The sequence below is a fragment of the Leptonychotes weddellii genome, chromosome 11 (assembly GCF_054177405.1).
Source record: "Leptonychotes weddellii isolate Sample4059 chromosome 11, ASM5417740v2, whole genome shotgun sequence".
Lineage (NCBI taxonomy): Eukaryota > Metazoa > Chordata > Mammalia > Carnivora > Phocidae > Leptonychotes > Leptonychotes weddellii.
In genome coordinates, this window is record NC_138379.1 from 28,781,612 (window position 1) to 28,807,528 (window position 25,917).

Below are 25,917 nucleotides of genomic sequence, written 5' to 3' on the forward strand. Positions count from 1 at the left end.
TGTTTTAAGTAGGTGTGAAGCATGTCTGATTTTAGAGACTCTAGAAGTTCGTGACAGAGGTTAATTCATCTCCTAAAAGATTCGTACCATAGCCTCATTTTGGAGCTCAGAAATCTCATGGTCTAGGTCTTCTAAAATGCCTTTTTATCCCTGCCCACCAAAACCTATTTCAGAGGATCAGTAAATTCTTCCACCTGTGGCATCTAGAAAGCAGAGCTGAATCAGGATAATCGATATTTGGTCCTAACTGTGTTATTAACTACTTAGAAAACTTGAAAACCTGAACTACTATATTTCATTGCAAACACTAGTCATATTGCTAAAAAAGATATTTTTTCAGTTGTCTCTGCCATACCGCAACACTAAATTCAAATATAGAATTTCAAGGCTTGCCATGTCTATCCTAAACTCATTTAAATATCTTCCCCCTTCATTTTTTCAAATATACAGAAATTTGTGTGCATACATAATTCATTTCCCATTGGAATACAAACCATCTTCTCTCTGAACTTCCTCTACACAGACTGTCTTGCACTATTTAATCATCATTATATAACTGATCATGGACTATCTTCTATAGGACATTGGGCCTCTTGAAGATAGTAGTTTTATTTCATTTGACTTTGTATGCCTGCTGTATACTTGGCACACTGTTTGATAAATAGTAAGTGATCAGATGGCTGATGAATAAATGAATGAGTCTTTGTTTAATTTATAGTTGCATTTATTTCCTTCAGTGCCTGAGACCACTTTGCATTTAATAAACATTTGCTAAATGACGTATTATTTTTTAAAGCTACAAATGTAGAAATTAGCTTAAAATAATTTTTAGCACAAAAAATCTAGGGATGTTATGTAGAGGACATAAAAGTTATAATTATCAACCATAGATACGGTAAGGAATATTAGAAAAGCAAGGGGACATTTAGATTTGACACTATTCTCCATTTATCTTTATTGCTGCTAGTTTGAAATTTCTCATAAACATTTTTAATCTTTGAAATATTCTGGGAACAGTAAGGAAAAACAAAGGAGGAAAGTAATAAAGGATGAATATATATACTTTTTAGACTAATATTATAAAAGCAAATAAAAATGAAGAGACTCACTTTTCCCAATTAACCCGCACTAATTATCAGTCAAATCTAGGATGAACTATGTGTGACAATTAGTGCTGTTGAGTCCTCTTACTTGAAGACTGGTTATTGCTTATCTGTTTGGCTCTATTAAAGGGTGAGATTTCCTTCTGTCTTTGCAATATCTTAGCGAACTGCCTGTGATGACTTTTCCCCTAATTTTTCATTTAAAAGATTGTACGATTTTTACACCTTGCATCAAGGCAACATCTATCTCCTTATCTCCCTACCCACCTATTTACAACAACCACTCAAAACTGTAAGAAAATAATGATGTGAACCACTGTTTCCAAGCCAGTGTTTCACACAGCCATGTGGTCACAAGTGCAGATGCCTGCAGGGCCAAGGGAAATAGGCAGTCACATGGGTGGAACCCTGGGTCCCCACCTTGTCAGGAAGAACTGCTCCACTCTTACCTATTTCATAAGTTGGGATGCCTGTTTCTATGTTATTTTATTTTTGAGTGAAGTGTCCTTTGCATAAAAACATGATCTAAGTTTAATCCCAATTGTGATAAAAAGATTGTTCTTAATGGTTTAAAAATCTCTCCCCCCACCCCCAATCTGCTATGTTTAAAATATTTGTGGGAGAAGATTAAGAATCCCATTAAGGAACTCAAACTGAGAAGCTAGGGGATGACTGAATCATCTTAAAATATGTTTGACTCTTTTATTGTGAAAGGGGTAAGAATGAATAGGAAACACCTTTGAATCAAAAGAAAAATAATGAAAGCAGAACTTAATATTTCTGGAATGTGGAAGACACAGGCTAAGTCCTTGCTGATAGGAGAAAAATAAGAAAATCTGAACTATTTTCATCCTCTGAAATTTTCTTGGGTAGTTTTTGAAACATCAAGTCTAATATGCAGGCCATATTTACTTTGGAATAATAATCATAAAAGGAAACAGCTAGAAAATTTAGGTGTATAAAGTTCTACACATACATTTAAGCAGAGAATTTAGATAAAATGCTCAAGATTCATGTTCATACAATGATTTCTCCTTATTGTATGGCAGGGTTATAACTAATAATTTTTTCTGAATAAATTTGCAGTTTTTCTTTGTGAAATATAATATGTAGGTTTCAATGCTGAATACATATGTGGGATAGCCAAGCATGTGTAAGCTTTTTTATGCATAAATCTTTTAAAAACTCTTGTCCTAAAAAGAGATATGTGTTTTTTCCTATTTAAGTTCTTTGTTATTGTATATTTTAATTTTAAGGCAGGATATATGTTCTTAAATGTGATAACAGTTGACAATTGGAAACTGAATCGGCCATCATAAAAACACTTTGCCACTCAATTTATGCTTGTATAGCATTCTCTTTTTATGAGGCAATGGCTATGCCAAATTTCATGTGTACCTTATAAATAAATGAGAAGTTAGTTACTAGGGATTTAATGTTACACCTATTATTTAAACTGATCAGGAAAATGTTCCAAGAAAACTCTGTGTTCCAGTATTTGTCAAACTGTTTTCCCAAGAACACCTACATAATAATATAAAAAAAAATCCTATCATCAAATGGAAAGGGTGCTTTGTATAACCAACTCTTGAAATGTATAAAAATGGTCAGAATTATTAAAATATTAAAATTGCTAAGACAATATTTCTTTACCATCTGCATCAGAATCCTGTGGGATGCTTGTTAAAAATGTATATACCTTCTGTTCTAGAATTAGTATGCCATAATCTCCGGAGGGGAGGGCTCCGGGAACCTCATGTTTACTAAGCGTCCCAGGTAATTGTAATGCACTCTAAAGGCAGAATGAGAACCACTTCTCTAAAAATACCTACAGTAAATAAACTTACTGTTTAACTCAGAAATTCAGAAACATATTTGCTCACAGGATATTTTTCTCTTAAGAATCTGGAACTAGTATTCCTTTGATACATTTTGGAAAATGTTACCTATTTTCTAATATTTATGTTATTAAATCATGAGAATTTCAATGGCATTTTCCATAAGTTTTAGTAATGCAGCAGTTGTAAACATTGTTTTAAAAAAACATGTTATAAGGGGGCACCTCAGTGGTGCAGTTGGTTAAATGTCTCACTCTTGGTTTCAGCTCAGCTCATGATCTCAGGGTCTTGGGATCAAGCCCTACATCAGGCTCTGCGCTCAGCCAGGAGTCTGCTTGAGATTCTTTCTCCCTCTCCCTCTGTCCCTTGCCTGCTCATGCGTGCTCTCTCTCAAATAAATAAATCTTAAATAAAATAAAATAAAAAACATCTTATAAATAAGAAATTTCAGGCGCACCTGGATGGCTCAGATGGTTAAGTGCCTGGCTTTGGCTCAGGTCATGATCCCAGGGTGCTGGGATCGAGCCCCACATCAGGCTCCCAACTCAGCAGGGAGTCTGCTTCTCCCTCTGCCTCTGCCCCTCTCTCCTGCTCATGCTCTCTCTCTGCCTTGTCTCTCTCTCTCCCAAACGAATAAATAAAATCTTTTTTTAAAAAAAGAAGAAATTTTGGCCACAATATCAAGAAGAGATAGTAACTGCATACATTTCAAGGTTTTCATAGTTCTTTCTTTAGATGTATCAGCACTCTCAAATGCAATAGTACCAGGAAAATTTTAAAAAATGAGTATCATTTTTAAAAAGAAAAAAAAAATATCTCTGAAGAGAACAGCTTCTTCAAAAGCTACCGTAGGTCAAGACACCATGGTACACAGCCTGGAGACCTAAGCTCTAATTCACACCAACTGAGGACACTCACAATCTGGCAAGGGAACTGTTTTTTAGGGAACTTCTAAGGAAAACAACAAAAGGAATTAAATTCAGTATAGATTCTTTAAAAATTAAAGTTATGAGAGTACTGATTATTCTATCATTGAGTTTCTCAAAATTCATCTGAAAAGGTAAGAGTAAGGGCAAGGACAGAGAGGAGGTCAATGTTCTCCAAACAGACCTTCAATTTTTAAAAACTAGTAAAATCCGACATGATGATGAAAAGAGCTATATGAAAAGTATGACAGTGTAAACTGTGTTGCCATTGTCTTCATAAGATTTTTTTCCCTGTAGACTATGGCAGAATGAACATATTTGGAAAGTGAACTGATAAAAAACATCTTTGAATTTTGAATGTCCAATACTTGGAGTAAAGCAAACATGTTAAGTGACATTTTATTCATAACTTATTCTTTCTCTGAGTGCAAGTATAACTGCAGCCTTAAGAACGAGAGTCTTTGCTGGGATCTAGGTCAAACTGTGTCAAATCCTTCCTTGTGCAGCACAAAAGGAACAAAATCTTCCGGACTCCTGGCCAACATCTGTTTTGTGTAAAGTCCAGAGGAGGTTAGGGGGATATATGCAGCCTTTCTGATGAGATGTTTTGACGCAATGTTCCCTCAGTCTGAACTCAACCTGAATGCTGAAACCGACAGAAATGGGACACTTTGTGATAGACTCTTAAGGGTTTTCTCCTTTTAGATCTACAAGGAAATTACTTTGTGCATGAATTCAATTACAACTCTTTTTAGACACAATGTTGAAATCACAGGACAAGGGGTAGATAAGGGCACCTGATTAGTTAAGATTAATTTAGAAATTTTTTAGCAATTTCATCCTGATATCAGAAACCAGGTCATCATCTTGAGTGTCATACTTTTCATCCTATGTTTACATCCTGTAATCAAATTCGAATTTGTTAAAAGTAGATAATTTTGCAATATAAACAAATAAAATAACAGGTACCCACAATCTCACCTATCAGGAGGAGTCATTTTTAGCATAGTATATTTTATTATAGTAATATATAATAAATATATAATAATAAATATATTAATTATAATATATTAACTAATATGTCAATTATTAATATAATATATAATTAATATATAATATTATTACATTATATGTGTGTTAACATATAATTAATATATAATAAATATGTTTATTATATTTTCTATTTCATTTCTATGCATTTTATATTGTTGGAATTACACCATGTAATTATAATCATAATGTATACAAATTTTTCTTTTAAAGATTTTATTTATTTATTTGAGAGAGAATGAGAGACAGAGAGCACGAGAGGGAAGAGGGTCAGAGGGAGAAGCAGACCCTCCGCTGAGCAGGGAGCCCGATGTGGGACTCGATCCCGGGACTCCAGGATCATGACCTGAGCCAAAGGCAGTTGCTTAACCAACTGAGCCACCCAGGCGCCCCAAAATTTACAATTGTTAAGAAATCCTATCCCATTCATTTTGTAAATGGAATTATATTCCATTGCAAGAGTGTATTCTAATTTACTCCTCTACTGTCAAATATAGAAGATATTTCCATTTTCCACAATTGTAAATAATACTTCAGGGAATGTTTTTACACATTTTTCATTTATATTCTTAAGATAAAAAATGGAGAGTATAAAAAGTTTTAAGGCTCACAAAAAATATTTTCAAGTTGAGTTTCTGAATATTTTATGAAGTTTAACTTGAACCATAAATAAACAAATCTGATTATTTACCATATCTGTGCAATGTTTGAATGTAACTATTTGTAAAATTCTTTACTAATTTCATAGGTTAAAATACATCACATTGTTTTAATTCTGCATGATTTTATGTAGCATGAATATGTACAAACCAAACAAGAAGAAATCAGATAGAGCAAATGGCAAATATTCTCCCAATATCAACTTGTAATAAGTCCCAGGCAAGTATTTCAAGACTTTTTAGAAAGTGACATAGTGTCAAAAGGGAAGAATTCGTCAGAAGTTAAGAAATGTAGAGTAGGACAAATATATACTTACCAAGCTGTACTCTCCAGATTAGCTCAGTACAATGACTTGAACTGAAAGCAGTCCTTTGCAGACCTCACGCTAGCTAATCATAACACAAATAACATCTCATAGGCCCTTATTTGTTTCTTTCAGGAACCAACTTTTATAGAAACCTACAGACTTCAGGTTCTCTTAGGTAACTATCATTTGTATAAGATGTTGTAGAAATTAGACTTTTCTTTCCCTTATCATCTTTTGCTTTACAATTTGTTATCATTATTATTCTTTGCCAAGCTTTTTGAGGTATTATTTGCTTATCTCTTAAATATCATTTTTAAAGAGAATTTTTAAACTCTTAGCTAAGTTTGAATATGAACCAATTAGGTACCCAATTCTAATATTGTCAGTAAGATTCCTCAGTAGTTGCCAATGTTTAATCAATTTCTGTTTTGTGGACAATGGCTATGTTTGCATCTTTCAAAGCCTGAGGTGTTTCAAATGACTAAAAAGATGGGACAGCTATCTCATATTTTATTTTGAAAGCCATGGAACCATAAGACTTGTCAGCACTCTTACTAGAATTGGCCTCTTCCATGCTACCCGGTCTGAGATGTTTCTCTGTATTTTTGAATTGTACTCTTACTGTTCATTCATATTCATTATCTAGAAGCTCTTTTACTTGGTATCTTGTTACTCTTTTTAAACGCTCTTATCTGCTGATGAAGTACATTGAGCTCTAAAGAAGCATAGTATCTTTGCACATAGTGGGAACATTATTGAATTTCACATGGAGGAAGTGATACATTCTGCATATAACACAAGATACACAATATAGGGAAGCTCAGGTCTATTCAAACTTCATTTGCCTGTAGGAAGAATGGAAAAATCTTTGAATGGAGCAGGCCTCCCATTCCCAAGTATCCTCTGGGACTGAGGACAGAACTAAGAGATTATGCGGTTGAACTGCAAGTAATGATTCTTGCTAACTGCTATACCAAGAGAAACACTCTATTTGTTTACAAATGGATGCTACACACACTTCCTGCCTTCCACAAAAACAGTAAGAGTTTTTAACTACCCATATGATATAAGAACCGAGACTGATCTTGGAAACTATAAGTTAAATTCTGAAAACAACCATTTTTCCCTCCCTCTAGGCCAGTCCACCTAGAAATGTTATAAAACATCCAAGGGACCATAAGTTTTATCACATTTGACAAACATATTAGAAGGGAAAAAAAGTGTCCAAGGTATTCTAACATTTGGAAGAAAAAGCTCTATAGAAAGAGTTACATTTGTTGCTCTAAAGTTTTGCAAAAAACACTCATCTTAATATACATTGAGATAGAATGAAGTAAAATTTGAAAGTACCTGAAGGGCATCCTGATATTTAGCCTTTCCGCATACTTGCACAGTGTGTCCCATGGAATATGAATTTTAATAAACATGATATCAGGGTTTGCAACAGCTGGCTGCGAAGGATAGAAAGGCAGTCACCATTATTTAGAATCAGAGCTGATGATATTGTGTCACAATTTGATTTGAAAAGAAAAAACACTGTCACCTTGTCTCCACGTAAATCATTGTCACTGATTTAAGGGGGATTTATATAAATAAAAATTCTTAATACAGAAAAACCTTCATAAAAATGTAACGATGCCATTGAATATAAGAATAATTTTTCTTATATTGATTGTTATCAAGATCCAGAATACCCAACCAGAAAAATCATGAACCAGTTAGGAATCTGAAGTTATTCTTGTTGGAAACTTTATCATGATCCTGCTCAGAGGGAACAGAAAACACTGACAGTTGCCACTAGTCATTCATTGATTCATTCACTTATTCTTCTAACATATTTTATTGAGTAATTACTACCTGCTAGGTCCTATGAAAATCCTGGGAAAAAATGGATTATAAATCATACAGGTCCTTGACCTTACAGAGCTGTTAAATTTGCACACTTACTTTAACCTTTTAGTCCAGAAGAATTTAAGTGTCTCTGATCCACACAAAAGGTTTTTAAGCAGAGTTAAGTGTGCATCAAAATTATAAATAATTTATAAATAATTATAAATAAATAAATGGGGCTTTTAACAAAATTCTAATTCTTAAGAATTCCCAGAATTGGATTCCATTGTTCTGAATATTTTGTTCATATTACTAACAGAGAATCAGCTGCATTTTTGAACCAGATAATTATTAGGATTCTTAGATGTGGCCCACTAGTCTAAAATAGGTAACTAAATAATTGACTAGTTTGGCATTACATATCAATCATGGTCATATTCTATTTTTTCAAAAGCCTAAGCAATTATTTTCTCAAGTTCCTGTACTATCTGAGGCCCACACAGCAAGGAGGTTGTTCGTGACTATTCTAGCAGTGAATTCCACAGACCTTATCCTTCAAATGATTAGAGATGCTGAACATACATAAAGGAACAACTCTGGTTTGCTTCCACTTAGGCAGGCCTGCCAGGTTAGACACAGCTGGACTGCATTTGGTTGGCATTGTTCATTTAAATTTCAGCTAGATGGAACTTCTCGAAAAACATAACCATCTTAAAAGCTCAAAAGTATGGAAGAAATTTATCATTTTAATTTAAAATCACATGCATTTTATAATTAAACTGTACAGTTTTATATCCATACATTCATAAAGCCCTATATTTTAGGTGTGGTTCATTTCATAAGTTTGCCAGAACGATATTTCAAATTTGTATCGCCAATATTTTAGAACAGTATTATTAGAAAACCATGGGGCAATCATCTGGCTGATACTCAGATATAGAGGGAATCATTGCCATAGGACAGGCACTTCCACAGACCAGCATTTGCTGAAGTTTATTCCACGGAGTACTATGAAAAAAGAGGCAAGATATTCCATGGTCAAAAAATTTCGAGTTTCTCACTAGAGAACTTAGGAGACACTTTAATATGTGTATACTTGCTAAAAATATCCAAGAAGGTGAGAAAAGTAAACTAAATTTTCAAAATTTTGGACCATGGGTTATTTTCTTCCTGATAGTTTATTGAGGTACCTCTATTTTGCAAGTCGTCATGGGAAAAATAGCAAAAGATGTTTTCACATAAGTATAATTTCCAGGGAGCTTTCCTACTTCAAATATGTTTGTTTTAAATTACAGGTAAAGAATGTGGGAATAAAATTGACAATGGCAGAAGAAGACATAGTATGTGTTAAATATCAACAGGCCTTTGAATTTAGACCAAGGTCATACATATCAGCTATGATTGAGAAAATAATGTGTAGAATTTTTTTAAATGAGATTAATTCATTTAAACAACTATTTGTTTTTTACCTAGCTAGAAAGGAAAAGGAGAACAATTATAATGTTATCTCTGGCTTCCTCTTAGCAACTATTACAGACTTGGCTGTAGGTTTCTGTGCAGCCACTAGGTATTTATCCAAAGGATACAAAAATAGTGATTTGAAGGGGCACATGCACCCCAATGTTTATAGCAGCAATGTCCACAATAGCCAAACTATGGAAAGAGCCCAGATGTCCATCGAAAGACGAATGGATAAAGAAGATGTGGTATATATATACACAATGGAATACTACCCAGGCATCAGAAAGAATGAAATCTTGCCATTTGCAATGACATGGATGGAACTGGAGGGTATTATGCTAAGTGAAATAAATCAGTCAGAGAAAGACAAATACCATATGATTTCACTCACATGTGGAATTGAAGAAACAAAACAGATGAACATCGGGGAAGGGAAGGAAAAATATAATAAGATAAAAATAGAAAGGGAGGCAAACCAAAAGAGACTCTTAACTATAGGGAACAAACGGGAGGGTTGCTGGAGGGGAGGTGGGTGGGGGGATGGGGTAATTGGATGATGGGCATTAAGGAGAGCACTTGATGTAATGAGCACTGGGTGTTATATGCAACTAATGAATTACTAAATTCTACCCCTGAAACTAGTACTACACTATATGTTAACTAAATTGAATTTAATAAAAAAAAAAAAAGAAAGAAAAGAAAGGTTTCTGTGTAGGAGTGATAGAATCAAGAAAATCTTTCTAAAGCATAAAAAGCATAGGCATTTAAATGACTCCTTCACTGAGGCAAGTGAAAGAAGAATTTCATGTTTTATTATAGTTTTTCCTGCTTTAGCCATACAAAAGTTCTTATATTCAAATTGATAACAAAGATCCTTCTTTTGAAATTATGGTGTTGGCTGCTGGTGTTATACTAACTTGCCTTTTTGCTTACCAAGCACAATTTAAATTTCTTCAATCCTAACTGCCTACATAGAAGAAATCACATGGTATGGTAGACAGAACATAAAGTGTGGAATCACAAAAATTTAAGTACAAATTCCATCTTTACCATGTACTTAGTTTTGTGAGCTTGGGGAAATTACCTAACCTCTCTGATCCTGCTCTCTCTCCTGAGAAATGGAGACAATGATCTTAACTCACAGAGCTGTTAGGAGTGTTATGAGAGACTGGATATATAAACTACTCAAGTATAACAGGATATCCAGAATTGTTCATTCTCTGTCAAGAGCATGCTTCTTCAATCAGACGCGAGCCTAAATAATGGCTAATTTCAAAACTTCACTAGAATCCTTCTCTCTCACTCTCTTTGTCTTTTTTCTCAGTAATTAGCTACCAGATTCATCTTTATTCCTTGGTTGTATAAGCCTTCAATAATAGGACTTTTGAGTTATACAAGTATAAAACCAGTAACAACCTATATTTGGGGAAAACTCTAGAGTGACTTGAATGGAGTGACTGAAGAATTAAGTATTTTTCTGGTAATATAAACTGGATATAAATTGTAATAAAACTGTATTTCTACAGACTGTAGTCTCTTTGGGAGGTGTCTCTTCCTTTACATGTATTTAAATTGTCCTATACCTGTATGTTATTGCTTGCTCCTAGGGAGAGGTGGGCTCTTTTTCAGCAGTTATAAAGAGAGAGAAAATGATACCCTCAGGATTACAGAAAACATATCTAGTATTCGTTTTCCTCAGAATCTGGAAGAGAGGCCTCTATGAAAATGAATGAGTCTAGACACAGACAAAAACCAATCTATACCAGACTGACACATTCTACATGTAGAATGGTTTAAGACTGAATAACAAGCCTTTGAGAAATGCACTGAAGTTTGAACATTGCATTCCCTCCAATGGTTCCATGTAAGTTTGAAAGCAGCGATCTCTATGGTGGAACAGACAGCTCCTGGGACAAAAAACAGTCTCTCAGGAGCTGGACCTTATTCCAGTGTAAATAGAGATCTCATTTTCCCTCAGAGCATCATGGTTACTGAGGCTTAGGCATGTTGGTTTCCGGAGTACAGTTGTAACATGAAGAAGGTGTGAGTGACACATGTTTTGGGAGAGGTCTTGGAAGGTTTAACTTCCACAGCTGGAGAGCTTGGGTTTCATACTACCAGATGGGTCCTGATTTGTTTTATCTTACAGTATGTACAATCAGAGTTGGTCACTCCCCACTTCTGCACAGCTCCCACCCTGGTCTAAGCCATCATCATCTCTGGCCTAGATTCCTACCGTGCTGTCCAACAAAGCCTTTGCTCACATTCTTGCCCCCAATAATCTATTTATAGCATAATGGCCAGAGTGATTCTTTAAAATAGAACTCAGATCATATGACTTCTCAGAACCCTATTGCATTCAAAGTGAAAGCCAAAGTGTTTTTCAGTGACCTACGCAATCTCAAGCTCAATATCTTGCTAACCACCCTCTCCTACTACTTTACCCCTCACTCATTCTACTTCTTATCCTTTGGTCACTTGCTACGACTTGCCTGTCCTTGCCCCATCTTTCTCACCATGTCTATTCTTTTCCCTGTAGTATTTATTATCTTCTAATAAGTGAATCTATTTATTTATGTAAGTGCCATGAAAGAATAAAAAAGCCACGGCTTTTATTTATTTTTGTATACCAAGCACCGAGTTCTATGCTGGGCACACAGTAGTCACTCACTAAACATTTGTTGAATGGATGAATGAGTGAGTTAACTTATTTTAAGTACATGTTCTATGTAATTTGTACCTCACCAAGAGATGATGGAAACAAGAATGCAAATAAACCAGAATTATTCTGGAAGAGGTGCTATGTCAAAATTCAAATTAGCATCATGAATAGCTGGCATAGTACTGATTATTAATTCAATCCTGTCAACCTTTAAGATGTGAAAATATCTAATGCACTTAAATAAAAGAGATGCTTTAGAAAGATGTTTCTACATTAATTCTACCATCAAGGAATGAAATGTCAAGCTAAGAGCACATACAGCTAGAACATTTCTAATTTTGTATGTCTTAACTTTAAATATATATAGATCTTTTTCAAGCACCATGAACTGTCTTCTTTTATAACTTCCTCAACTTAATTTCTCTTTTGTTATACCTCTACTTAAAACAAAACAAAAGTAGTTTCATTTTCTCGCAGCTACTGAGCAGGGGTTTGGTGAAGGGATGGTGTTGCTAGGGAAAAAGATTACTTTCTCCCTTGGAATCAAAGCTCCCAATCTGGCGCTATTCTGTTAGCTCTGATGAAGGCAGGCTTTTTGGAGGGAACAAAACACCCACCGCCTTCACATTTCACATTATTATTTAATTATTCCATCCCAAATTCCCAAGAAGTAGAACATTCACTCTTGAGAGAAGAGGAAATTTAAAAATTGAGTTTTTACAAAGTCACTCTCTGTGAGCTGGTGGCAGAGAGCTGAAAGAAAACAGAATGTGGTAGCTCACGAGAGTAAGTCTAAGAAGAAGAAAAATTGCTCATATGATCTGGAAATGTACTTGGAACACAAACACAGTAACAGATCATCTACCTATTCATTCATATGGCTTTCCAATATGAACCACTATCTACTGATGATGTGATCATCTAGAAATTGTCCATATGAACATGTGATATAATGAGGATTTGAAACCTGCTCTCTGCCAGACTCAGTGCTTAGCTCTGGTGAATGTAAATTTAAAAACTGGGGACTTGTTCCCTAAGGGATATTCCTATTTTTCAGCTAACAAGTCGGATACTTGCTGACGTGTTCACAATTTCCTTTTCTCTGTTCTCGTATCACAAACCCTTTCTTTTCCTTCCCCTTCCGCTTCTGTCCCTCCCTTCACCCTTCTTTCCTGGATCTTCCCCATCATCATTTAAGCATCTCATATAAGAAGAAAGAAAGAGAGAAGTGAAACCTCATGAGAGCTCTTTCCCCTCTCTGGCTATTGCTCTTCATCCTCCCACGCACAGGGTGCTGATGACATTTGCTGTCGCTTTTGCTTTTCCACTCCCTCGTCACTCTTCAACCCATGTCCATCTTGCTTGCATGTCCATCTCTTCAGAGAGATGATTCTCATTGCTTTCACCAAAGATTTCTACAACCTCCAATGGAACAGGCCTCCTTCTTATCTTACTGGTCTGCTCAGCAGTATTTTACCCTGTTAACCACTTTTCCCTGAGACTCTTCCTCTGCCTCTTCCACCTACCTCCAAATCCTTCAAATGTCTACTCTCTTCTCCTACCTTTTACAAGCTCACTCTTAGATTCATTTTCTTTTCTTTTCTTTTCTCTAGTGGTTTCATCCTAATACATGGCTTATATTACCATCTATATTCTAAAGACTAAAGCACTTACTCTCAATTCACACTCCTCATTGGGCTCTAACACAAATTTCAAACATTTTCTACTTGTATTTCTCAAAGGTCCCTCAATTACTAGCTTATGATCTTTATTCCCATAATTTCATCCCACTTTCTCCCCAAATTAGCTCTCTTCTTGTCAAAAGTAGTTTTCTACCGGCTCTTCCTTCTGCCAATAGTATTCTGTCCCTTTATCTTCCCATGATGGACTCCTTTTCCTTTACATCACTTTCTTTCAGATCACACTTGCTAACATAACTACCTAGCCACATTCCCCATATAAGTTATTCTGTTTTAGGGGCACCTGGGTGGCTCAGTTGGTTAAGCATCTGACTCTTGATTTCGGCTCAGATCATGATCTCCATGGGTATAAGATCAAGCCCCTTGTTAGGCTGCATGCTCAGCGGGGAATCTGCCTGAGATTCTCTCCCTTCCTCTCCCTCTGCCCCTCACCCCACACGTGTGAACACGTGCTAGTTCTCTCTCTCTAAAATAAAGCTTTAAAAAAACTTTAATACATTATTCTGTTTTAATAATTGCATGGCATTCCTTATTATGCATTTTTTCTTGTCTATTTACGGCTTCTCTCTTCCCATGAGAACATTGCCCATTTTTATCTTAATTCCCATTATCCCCAGAATGTAGCATATAATAGGTACTTCATTAATGCTCCTTGAATGAATAAAGAAATTTCTCAAGCCACAATCTTAAATTATCCTTGAGATCTTCCTTTCTTTTCCTATTGTAACCAAATCACCAAGTATCTACAATTTAACTTAAATATTTATCAAATCTATATCTTTCTCTCCCTCTCTAATGCCATCCATGATATCTGTGCATCCAGTCCTGCTCTTTAAATCTATCCTCTTTTGAGGATTCCAAGGTATCTTCTTAGAAAACAAATAGGGTCATGATCCTGCCCTGCTTAAAATTATTCAATAGTTTCTCATTTTTCTTAAGAAAATCATCAAAAGTCTTACTCTACTAGGCATAATTATTTAGCCCTCATGATTCTTTCCATACTCATCTAGTACCCTTTTATTCTGGTAGTAAAAAATACCAGTGTCCTTCCTCCCACTACCGTCATGATATTCAATTGATTCCTATTATGATGGGATTTGTCATTAATAGATTAAGAGATCCCCAGGTGATTAGAATGTGCAGTCAGTACTGAAAACCACATCTAGCCCTTTTATTTGACTTATTTTAGGTACTATCCATTTTCAAACTTTAATTCAAAGTTTATTTCTTTAATTTCACTTCTTCCCTTCCTCTAGTCTTCCCTCACCCTCCAAACTAGATCACTGCCCTTGATATAAATCATTCTAGCATCATTTATTTTTCTTTTAGGTCACTTATCACAGTTTGAAATTATGAAAGACTGACTCCTATGTAGTATAAATTCAGTGAAGGCAGGGATGAGGTCTACTTTACTCATTGGATCCCCAATAGCTTGAGTAGTACCTGTTAAGATTATTTGCTGAATTAATAAATAATTGGAGACATGTAAGCAAAATAACTAACAATATTATAATAGGATATATAAATTGCTCTGGGAACAGATGAGGAAATGATTAATTGTATGGAGGAGAAATCATGGGGAAATAAAATCTTATCACAAGACTGAGTTCATAAGACTTTGGTAATAAGTACTTATTGGTTGAATTAGTCCAGTGATCTGGGTATTCTGGGTTAAAATTCCCAGAAGAGACATAAAAAGGGAAACACAATTAAAGGAGTCAATAGAAATTGAGACCAAAATTCAACTTGCCCAATTCTATAACACTAGACACAGTATGTGACTAAATCCTTACCTAATAAAGAATTAAGGCACTGTACTGTTATTTTATATATATTTAAAAAGTGTTAATAAATATAAATACATCAATTTGCTAGGGCCACCTCATTATAATTCAGTATTTCCTAATGTGTGTTTCTTAGAAGACTAATCACAGGAGCTCTCCTGTGGAAAAAAAGAGGGGTGGGGCTCCAATATAATATGTAAGTACCCGTGAGCACTTTATTCCACTGATAACATTTCCTAGCAAATTATCTAGATATTTAATCAAAGAAATCATCAACATTTTTTCACCTTGTCTGTCTCATTTTTTAGAAAAGTAGCTGAATCACACTTGTAGTAATTTAGGGGCCCCTCAAATACTTAATTTAAAATTTTTCTCTGAATAAGGGAATGGCTAATTAAATCCCCAAGTTGTAATACTATACACCTCATAAAAAAGATGAGTTGGATCAAAATATAATGACAATTTAAGATATTCATAATATATTATTAAATGACAGATTTGAGTAGTAGAATAGTATGTATAAAATGACTGCTTTTTTCTAAAAAATTTGTACATATTTATATATACTAGAAAATATCTTGAGGGACACCTAGCAGAATAAAATCAAGGTATTAACAGGGCTATTAATAAAGAAAAGGACATGATTTGGGAGACAGTAGATGTAAATTTTGACTTCTTATTTTGTACATTTTTATACTTTAAATTTTTCACATTAGATTTTTTACTTTCTGTAATGTGATAAATACATGTTTAATGTGTGTGTGGTTTTTTTTTTTGAAACTCAAATGAGAATTTTATAATTTATATGTTACAAACACCTAAGAAACTATTTTATTTACAGTTATTGCCATATACTTTTTTAGCTTGTGTACAATTTCACATAACTGAAAAGCTTGTGTTTCTCAGCTCAAGCCCCTATAGACCCCACTAAGTCGGGGCCCAGCCGTTCTCTGAAGTACGAAGATCAGAAGTTGCTGATCTGCAGCAGGGTTTGGTGCCGTTCCTCAGGGCTAATGTTCTCAGTGATGGACTTCAAGAAGCACTGCTCATTTACCTTCTGGAGCAAGGAGCTACCAGAAGGGTTGGCCTTGCTCAGGGTTTCGTAGCAGGTGAGGATTTCCAAGGCCAAAACATAGAGTGGTGGAGCATGGCCATAATGTGCAGAACATGACAGAATACCTGGGTATTCTTGGTGGAGCATGGCCATAATGTGCAGAACATGACAGAATACCTGGGTGTAAAAAAACAGGGTCTCCTGGGTCAGGTCCTGTTCTTGAGCCCAAGGGCCAACTGACTGTATCAACCTAACGGAGTCCAGGAGATTGGTCAGACTATTACAGAGAAGTTTGACTACATGTCTCCAGCCTTCCATAGAAAGCCAATTACAACAACTCTGGCTGCAGAGAAACTGGAAAGCTCTCAGGAAGAGTATGGAGAGCTGGAGCTCCTGGGCAAAGGGCTTCAGGTTGAGCAGAGGAACAAACTGAATATATTCCAGGCTATACAGGATGTGCAGGAGTTGTTTCTCCAACAGTCTCCTGGTCAACTGGTAAAGGTACTGCCACTCTTGGGGGCTGCACCAAGGCATAACTTGTACCAGGGCCACCAGAAAGCCCTTGCTGAACAATTTGACCTCCTTAGGGTTGCCCACATCTACCACCAAGAGGGACAGCATCTGCTCAGAGATGCTGCTGGAGATGTAGCAGCACTCCATCCAGGCAAGAAGCCTTGTGCCTGGACTGTACCCAGGGTGGGCTTGGGAGGTCCACTCATCCTCAAAAAGCTTACAGATCTCAAAAAGCATGGCTGGCAGCTCACACTTGAAGTGGCCCTCAAAGAGGTTCTTCATCCTCAGGTGCACCATCCAGTCAAGCTGCTCCAGCTTCCAATGGAGCCAAGACAGGGACTTGATCCAGGTGTCTGGGGAGAAGGTCTCAGCATTAGCCAATATAATCTCACAGAGGATCTCCAGGATATGGATCACCAGATCCTTCCCATCCAAAGAGAGGCACCGTTTCTCCCTGGGGAGCTGCCAGTATTTGCTGACGCAATCCAGGAGCTGGCACAAGCTGAAGATGAGGGGGAACGGAGAGCAGGTCTGGAGCCAGTATTCCTTTAAACACGCATTTGCTTCAAGAGTCTGGATGAAGATCTTCAAACCGAGGTCCACCTCTTTGACATCTAGCATCAAGAAAGGCAGGACGAACTCCTTTAGCACCTCATCTGGCCCAAGAAGAACAGCAACCGGGATACCTTGGGGCTTCACAGGATTCATTAGGCAGCCCAGGAGCTCCAAAAATTGCTTTTCTTCCTTGGGTGTAGAGAACTTTGTCCAGACGGTTTCTTTGAGGCATGACACCACAAAAGTAGTGGATGGATCTGGACCCTGCTCTTCCATGAACCTAAGGGTGGGGAAGGCAGTGAGAATCTGAGCCAGGAACTTGTGAGTGCCAAGACTGACCACAGCCATGCTGCACATTTTCTTCACAGTGATCTCCAGGTGCAATATTACCAGGCGGGCCACAGAAACTACAGCTTTAGCTAAGCCCTGTTCAGAGGCACTCTGTGTGAGCTGGTTAAAAGTTGTATTGAGGTCCTCCTGAAACCCGTTCAAGTAAGCCATCAACTTCTCAGAGAGACCCTTCTGCCCCCAGGAGAGCAGAGTGCCTGAGAGGACTTTATTTTTATCTGGCAGCGAGAGGTCTGCATAGCAGTCTAGAATCAAGCTGATCACTTGTCTGATCTGAGATTCAGGGATGGCTCTGTCTGTCATGGTAACTTCCATCACTGTTTCCAGCAGCTTTAACACCAAGTCTGGCTCTCAGAAGAGGGCCCAGTTATTAACCAGGCAGGCTAGCCACTCGTCCGAGAAGGCCCACTTCTCAGAAGCAAAAATGTAGCACATTTCCATGTGCCGGTCCATCTTCTGCTCAATAATGGCCACGGCAATTGAGGCGGTGATGTCCTTCTCAAAGCCCTTGTTCTTTAGCACCTTGGTGGTTTTCCTCAGGAAGTCCCCAACACACTCTGCCAGCTCCGAGACCACCTGCCTCTCCTCCTTGGACAAGCTGGTAGAATCCAGGTAGAGCTTCAAGTTCTGGCTGAAGGACATCAGGTTGTCACACAGCCAGTAGCTGTCATAATTTGTCCCTTGGCTGCTGGTGAGCATGGCCTGCAGCTCCTCCCCCCCACTCCCGCAGCAGACTGCACATGAACTCAAACCCGATGAAAATCGTCTCGCTTGGAAGCTTGGCCAGGGAGGTCAGGCTGATGTCCCATTTGGCCTCCTTTACCTTCTCTGCCAGTGCTTGTTGGTGATATGGGTTCTGGGTGTCTGAATTCCACACAGAGATCACCGTGGCCAGTTTGTCCAGATACATGGTTGCAGATACTTCCTGAGGGTCGTCCTCCATCAGGGCAAACACCGTCAGCACGTCTGCCAAGTTGGCTAATGCACCGCACTTCATTCCTGGGCACGGGATTCTATTTTGGATTTGCTTCAGCCCAGTGAGCAGCATGGCCAACAGGGGCATAGTGGGACATACATCTGGGTCTGACTTAAACCTCTTTGGAGGGTGGGAGAACTCATCTGAAGAGAACAAATACTTATGGACCATTGTTCTAAACTGGGAGAGCAGGGGGGCCTGCTGATTGCCTTTGTGCTTCATCATTTCCCACGAGACACTGAGGAAAAAGGCCACATCCTTTGAAGACATGTCAACAGACATGTGCTCCAAAAAGCTCTCTAGTTCTGCATGGCAGATAGTGGTGGGCAGGGCCATCAGGAGCTGGATAAAGAGTCCAGAAGCTTCCAGCGACTTGAGCAGCTCAAAAAGGACCGTGTGATTGATGGTAGGGATCACGTTGCCTACTGAGAAGAACACATCTTCCTGCCACCGAGTGTCAGCATCTGAAGGGGTTACGGAGTAGGGCTGAAGAATCTTGGCCCAGATGATGATCAGAGCTTTCTTCTTCCAGGCAAAGGGCTGGCAGCTGCTGTGGCAGAGATCTCCCTTAGGGCCTCCACAATGGGCTGCCCAACGCGTTCCCAGTCAGACTTTTTCAATTCCGTCAGTGCTTTGGGGTGGAACAGCTGTTCCGCGAGCAAAAAGACCCCATGCAGAATAGTCATTTCCTCACAGATATTCACGGGTCCTAGGTCCATGGTGGCGATGCTGGGGGCCTAATGTGTGTTTTGTTTTTTTTTTTTAAAGATTTTATTTATTTATTTGAGAGAGAGAATGAGAGACAGAGAGCACGAGAGGGAAGAGGGTCAGAGGGAGAAGCAGAACCCCCGCTGAGCAGGGAACCCAATGCGGGACTCGATCCCGGGACTCCAGGATCATGACCTCCTAATGTGTGTTTTTTAAGACCTTAGAGGTTTAACTGAAACAGCAAGAGGTTTTTATTTTTGTTTTGATAAAAGGTGTATGAAAGATATGCTTTTATCTCCTTTCTATTTATCTCCTCTCTATTTTTCTAATGAGCATTGATAGTTTTATTGTTTCACTAGAAAAAATAACATTCTTTAAAAGAGCACTTTTAATAAAGCATTCAAGGAAAAAAAGTTGTCAGGGATAAAGAAGGGCACCACATAATGATAAAGGAGCCAATTCTCCAAGAAGACATAATAATCTTTAATGTGTATGCACCTAATAAGAATATCAAACTGTGTGAGGCAAAAACTGATAGAACTGCAAGAAGAAACAAATGAATCCACTATCACAGATGGAGACTTCAACACTCCTCTATCAGAAATAGACAGACCCAACAGACAGAAAACCGGTAAGGAAATAGTTGAACTCAACAACACCATTGATCAAGTAGATATAATTGACATCTATAAATTACTTCATTTACAGCAGAATACACATTTTTCTAAAATTCACATGGATGGGGGCGCCTGGGTGGCTCAGTTGTTAAGCGACTGCCTTCGGCTCAGGTCCTGATCCCAGGGTCCTGGGATCGAGCCCCGCATCAGGCTCCCTGCTCGGCGGGAAGCCTGCTTCTCCCTCTCCCACTCCCCCTGCTTGTGTTCCCTCTCTCGCTGTGTCTCTCTCTGTCAAATAAATAAATAAAATCTTAAAAAAAAAAAAAACAACTGTGCCCTTTAAAAAAAAAAATTCACATGGATGATTCAAGAAGATAGATTATATTCTGGGCCATAAAACACATCTTAACAAATTTAAAGGAATAGAAATCATATTACAATGTCTGCTCTCAGACCACAGTGCAATTAAACTAGAAGTCAATTACAGAAAGATAACTGGAAAATCTCAAAATATGTGTAGATTAATAACACACTTCCAAATGACACATAGGGCAAAGATGAAATCTCCAGAGAAAAAAATATTTTTGTACTATGTGAAAGTGAAGACACCACTTACAAAAATTTAAACTATTTAAACTTTAAATACAGTGAAAGCTGTGCTTAGGGGTAAATTTATAGCATTGACTGCATGTATTAAAAAAAGAAGAAAGATTTAAAGTCAATCTCAGTTTCTACCTTAAGAAACTAGAAAAAAAAGAGCAAATTAAATTCAAAATAAGTAGAAGAACAAGAATTAGAACATACTATAACATTATGTCAACAATACTTCAATAAAAAAAGATTTAGTGCATAAACCAGTAAAATTGAAAATAGAAAAAGACAACAGAGGGCGCCTGGGTGGCTCATTTGGTTGGGCGACTGCCTTCGGCTCGGGTCATGATCCTGGAGTCCCGGGATCGAGTCCCGCATCGGGCTCCCTGCTCAGCAGGGAGTCTGCTTCTCCCTCTGACCCTCCCCCTTCTCATGTGCTCTCTCTCAAATGAATAGATAGGGTCTTAAAAAAAAAAAAAAAAAAGAAAAAGACAACAGAAAAATTGATGAAACTTTCTGTTCTCTGAATAGATCAATAAATCAATAAGCCTCTAGACAGCCTACTAAGAAAAACAGAGAGAAGACACAAATTACCAGTATCAGAAATGAAAGAGGGGACTTGACTATAGATCCCATGGAAATTAAAAGGTTAATAAAGGAATACTATGGTTAATTCTATGCTAACATATGATAACTTAGATGAAATGGGCCAGTTTCTTTAAAGACACAATCTGCCAAAACTCACATACAAAAAGTACACAATCTGAATGGGTCTATATCTATTAAAGAAACTGAATCATTAATTAATAACTTTCCAAAAAAAAACACCACTCCCAGATAGGTACACCGATGGTTTCTACCAAACATTTAAGAAAGAAATTGTGCCACTTTTCTATAATGTCTTTCAGAGCATAGAAGTGGAGGGGAAACTTCTTAACTCATCTATGAGGCCAGAACTACGCTATTACCAAAATCATACAAAGGCACTCCAAGAAAAACAAAAACAAAAACAAAAACTACAGACCAGTATCTGTCATGAACAAACATGCTAAAAATTTTAACAAAATGTTAGGAAATAGAATTTAACAATGTATAAAAAGAATTATATACCACAACCAGTTGGGATCTGTGTTAAGTATGCAAGGCTGTTTCAACATTTGAAAATCAACTGATGTGATCCATCATATCAACAGGCTGAAAAGGAAAAATCATATGATCATATTAATAGATGCATAAAAAGCACTTGACAAAATCCAACACCCATTCATGATTAAAAACTCTAAGTAAACTAGCAATAGAGTTGAACTTCCTCAACTTGATACAGAATAGTTTAAAACACCTACAGCTAACATACTTAATGGTAAGAAACTAGAAGCTTTCTTACTAAGATCAGGAACTGCTCCTTTTCAACATTATACTGGAAGCACTGGCAAATACAGTGTGGTATAAAAAGAACAAAAATGGTACACAGATTGGGGAGAAATAAAGAAAACTCTTTTGTTCTCAGATTATATGGTCAGATGACATAAAATGTAAAAATTTCAAACAAATCAACAATAACAACAAAAACAAATCCTGTAACCTAATAAATAATTACAATAGGATTTTTTAAGATGAAAGGTTAATATACAAAAGTTAATTGCTTTCTTTCAGCAATGAACAGTGGAATTTGAAATTAAGAACATAGTACAATTTACATTAGCACCACAAAGATCTAATTACTTAGGTATAAGTCTAAGAAAACCTGTACAAGATCTATATGAGGACAACTACAAAATTCTACTTAATGAGATCAAAGAAGAACCAAATAAATGGAGAGAGATTTCATGTTCATGGATAGGAAGACTCAATATTGTCAAGATGTCAGTTCTTCTCAACTTGATCTATAGATTTAGTGCAATGCCAATCAAAATTTCAACAAGTTACTTTGTGGATACTGACAAAGATTATGGAGAAGAAAAAGACACAAAATAGCCAATATGATTTTGAAGGAGAAGAACAAATTTGGAGGATTGGCATTACCCGACTTCAAGACTTACTATAAAGCTGCATAGTGGTATTAGTGAATAAATAGACAAGTAGATAAATGGAACAGAATAGTGAGCCTAGAAATAGACCCACATAAATATCAACTTGACTTATGAAAGTCAACTGATCTTTTGCAAAGGATCAAAGGTCAAACAATGGAGCAAAAACAGTTTTTTAAACACATGATGCTGGAACAACTGGACATCCACATGTAAAAACTAACTAACTAAATAAAGCTAGACACAGACCTTACACCCTTCATGATAATTAGCTAAAAATAGATCAAGATCTAAATGTAAAACACAAAACTATACAACTCTCAAAAGATAAAATAAGAGACAATTTATATGACTTGAGGGTGCTTTTAAAAATATAACACCAAGAGTACAGTCCATGAAAAAAATTGATAAGCTGGACTTGCTTAAAATTAAAAACTTCTGATCTGTGAGAGACAGTGTCAAAAGAAATGAGAAAACAAGCAACAGACTGAAAGGAAATATTTGCAAAAAACACATCTGATAAAGAACTGTTATTTCAAAATATATAAAGAATTCTTAAAACTCAACAATAAGAAAACAAACAACTCAAGGGCCTTAACAGAAACCCCACCAAACAAAATATATAGACGGCAAATAAGCACATGAAAAGATGCTGTACATCATGTGTCAGGAAAATGCAAATTAAAAAATGAGCTACCTCTATCCACCTACTAGAATGGCCAATATCCAGAATACTGGCAACAGCAAGTGCTGGTGAGGAATTGGAGCAACGGGAACTCTCATTCATTCCTGGTGGGATTTCAAAATGGTATAGCTATTTGGGAAGACAGCTTGAAGGTTTCTTACAAAAATGAACATACTCTTACCACATGATCCAGCAATTCACTCCTTGGTATTTACCCAAAGAAGTCAAAAACTTATGTCCACACAAAAACCTGCACAAGGATGTTTAAAGCAGCCTTATTCATAACTATCAAAACCTGGAAGCCACAAAGATGTCCTTCAGTAGGTAAGTGAATAAACAAACTGTGGTACATCTAGATAATGAAATAGTATTCAGCACTTAAATGAAATTATCTATAAAGCCATGAAAAGACATGGAGCAACCTTAAGTGCATATAACTCAGTGAAAGACGTCAAGCCTGAAAAGGCTACAAATTGTACGATTCCACTATACGACATTCTGGAAAAGGTAAAACTATGGAGACAGTAAGAAGATCAGTGGTTGCCAGGAGTTGAGGGTGGCAGAGAGATGCACAGGCAGAACACATAGGATTTTTAGGGCAGTGAAAATACTTGCATGATACCATAGGGTAGATACATGTTATTCGTGTTATTGTACATTTGCCCAAACCCATATCATGTACAACATCAAGAGTGAACACTACTGGACTCTGGATGATAATAATGAGTCCATGTAGGTTCATTAATTGTAACAAAGGTACCATTCTGGTACAGAGATGTTGATAATGGAAGATAATATGTGGGGGCAGGAGCTATATGGGAAATCTCTCTACCTTCTTCTCAGTTTTGCCATGATCCTAAAACAGCCCTAAAAAATAAGGTTAGAAAAAAAAAATAAAATCTTTAGAAAAAAAAAGGACTGAGAAGGAACTCATTTATAGTTCCAATATTGAAACCCGACATTAACGACTTGGCACTCTTTTCTTTCAGCATTTTTCTTTTCGTAGGTTTTGTACTTTATATAGGTATAATCACTTCTTCTTCAATTTGTGAAATTGTAAAAATAGTTATGCCCTTTGAAAAATATTTAAATTTACGGAAATGTATAAGTAAAAAATGAATACACATTTAAGTGGGACTGTATGTACGTATTTCTTTTACATTTGGGAGAAAATAACTATACATTTTATAGAGACGTGTGCTATATACACTTCCCATGCTAAAACATAAGAGATTATATCCCTTCTAGCCCATTACACCACATAACTAGTGTTATTAAAGCACCTACCTCCTTTTCCAACATCAGGCCTTCTGCTCTGAGGTTCTTTTCAAATGTGTTTCTTTTGTCATATTGTATATTTGACTTCCTGTAAACCAGGATGTAATCAATCCGTTTTTTGCCATCTTTGAATAGAAGTCCACTGGATGCTATGTAATTCATGTCATTCTGCAAATAGAGCAATGGTTGTTAATAGTGTAGGTTAGACAAGCACATACATTTTGGTTTCAGTCACTTTGGTTTGGATACTGCCAATCCAATAGCAAAAAAAAATTGCATTGTTTTACATTCCAGTTATGAGATATGGAAAGATGATTAAAGAAAGTTTGCAATCTATAATAGGAGACAAGCTAGCAAGTAATGCTCCAGAATTTGAAATTAGGCAGTCTGATACCAGAAACTGGTTCTCTGATATTGGCATCAAAATGTGTATGTTTTATTCAATAAGACCCTATAAAAATAATATCAGCTAGCATATGTTGAGTATTTATTCAGCATCAGGCTCAGACATAAGTACCTTACATGTTTGATCTTATTTAATACTTACAATTCCCATTTCAAAAATAAAGGCACGAAGGCTTAACATAAGTACTGAAGCCAACATTGCTTCCAATATTAAATAATACTCAGAATAGATAATATTTTCTAAACCTATGTTCAGCAACACTAAATCAAACAATAATTCCTGAGCTGCTTGCTCTAAGAAATACTTGTTCACAGGATATAAAACTGTGAGCCAACTAAAACAGCTTATTTACCAAGACTAATCAATTGCTCATCAAGATTGCTTTAAGGCCCTTCACCTTGCTGTGACCATCCATCCAAGCTATTTTTTTATAGACTGGCCAATTTTCCACCAAATTCCTGCCTTGCAAGACTTACCTGGCCTGACAGCTGAGACACCTGAGTGATCCTCCACATTATAAATGACATCATGTAACTCCTCTCCTGGAGACCCTCCACTCCTAGCCCACTTTTCCCAGTCTATTTTCCTTAGCACTTACTAACTTCTACCATGTTATATAATACTAAAAAAAATTATTCTTTTGTTTACTGTCTGCCTTATCCTACTAGAACAAAGACTGTACCAAGGTAAGGGCTTTTTTTTTTTTATTCTTATGTTAATCCCCATACATTACATCATTAATTCTAGATGAAGTGTTCCATGATTCATTGTTTGTGCACAACACCCAGTGCTCCTTGCAGAATGTGCCCTCCTCAATACCCACCACCAGGCTAACCCA

The 25,917-nt window shown here is 36.8% G+C and overlaps 1 protein-coding gene and 1 pseudogene across 1 annotated transcript in view; both read right to left on the reverse strand.

The window, feature by feature from the left end:
- ANO3 (anoctamin 3) overlaps window positions 1-25,917 on the reverse strand; it is a 256,061-nt gene that overhangs the window by 97,418 nt on the left and 132,726 nt on the right. The window contains exons 5-6 of the mRNA XM_081799084.1: window positions 24,683-24,841; window positions 7,235-7,335 (exon numbers count right to left, since the gene is read on the reverse strand). Coding sequence (XP_081655210.1) covers window positions 7,235-7,335; window positions 24,683-24,841 — 260 coding nt within the window. The remainder of the gene's footprint in view (window positions 1-7,234; window positions 7,336-24,682; window positions 24,842-25,917) is intronic.
- Window positions 16,286-19,486, reverse strand: LOC102749898 (gem-associated protein 4 pseudogene; annotated as a pseudogene).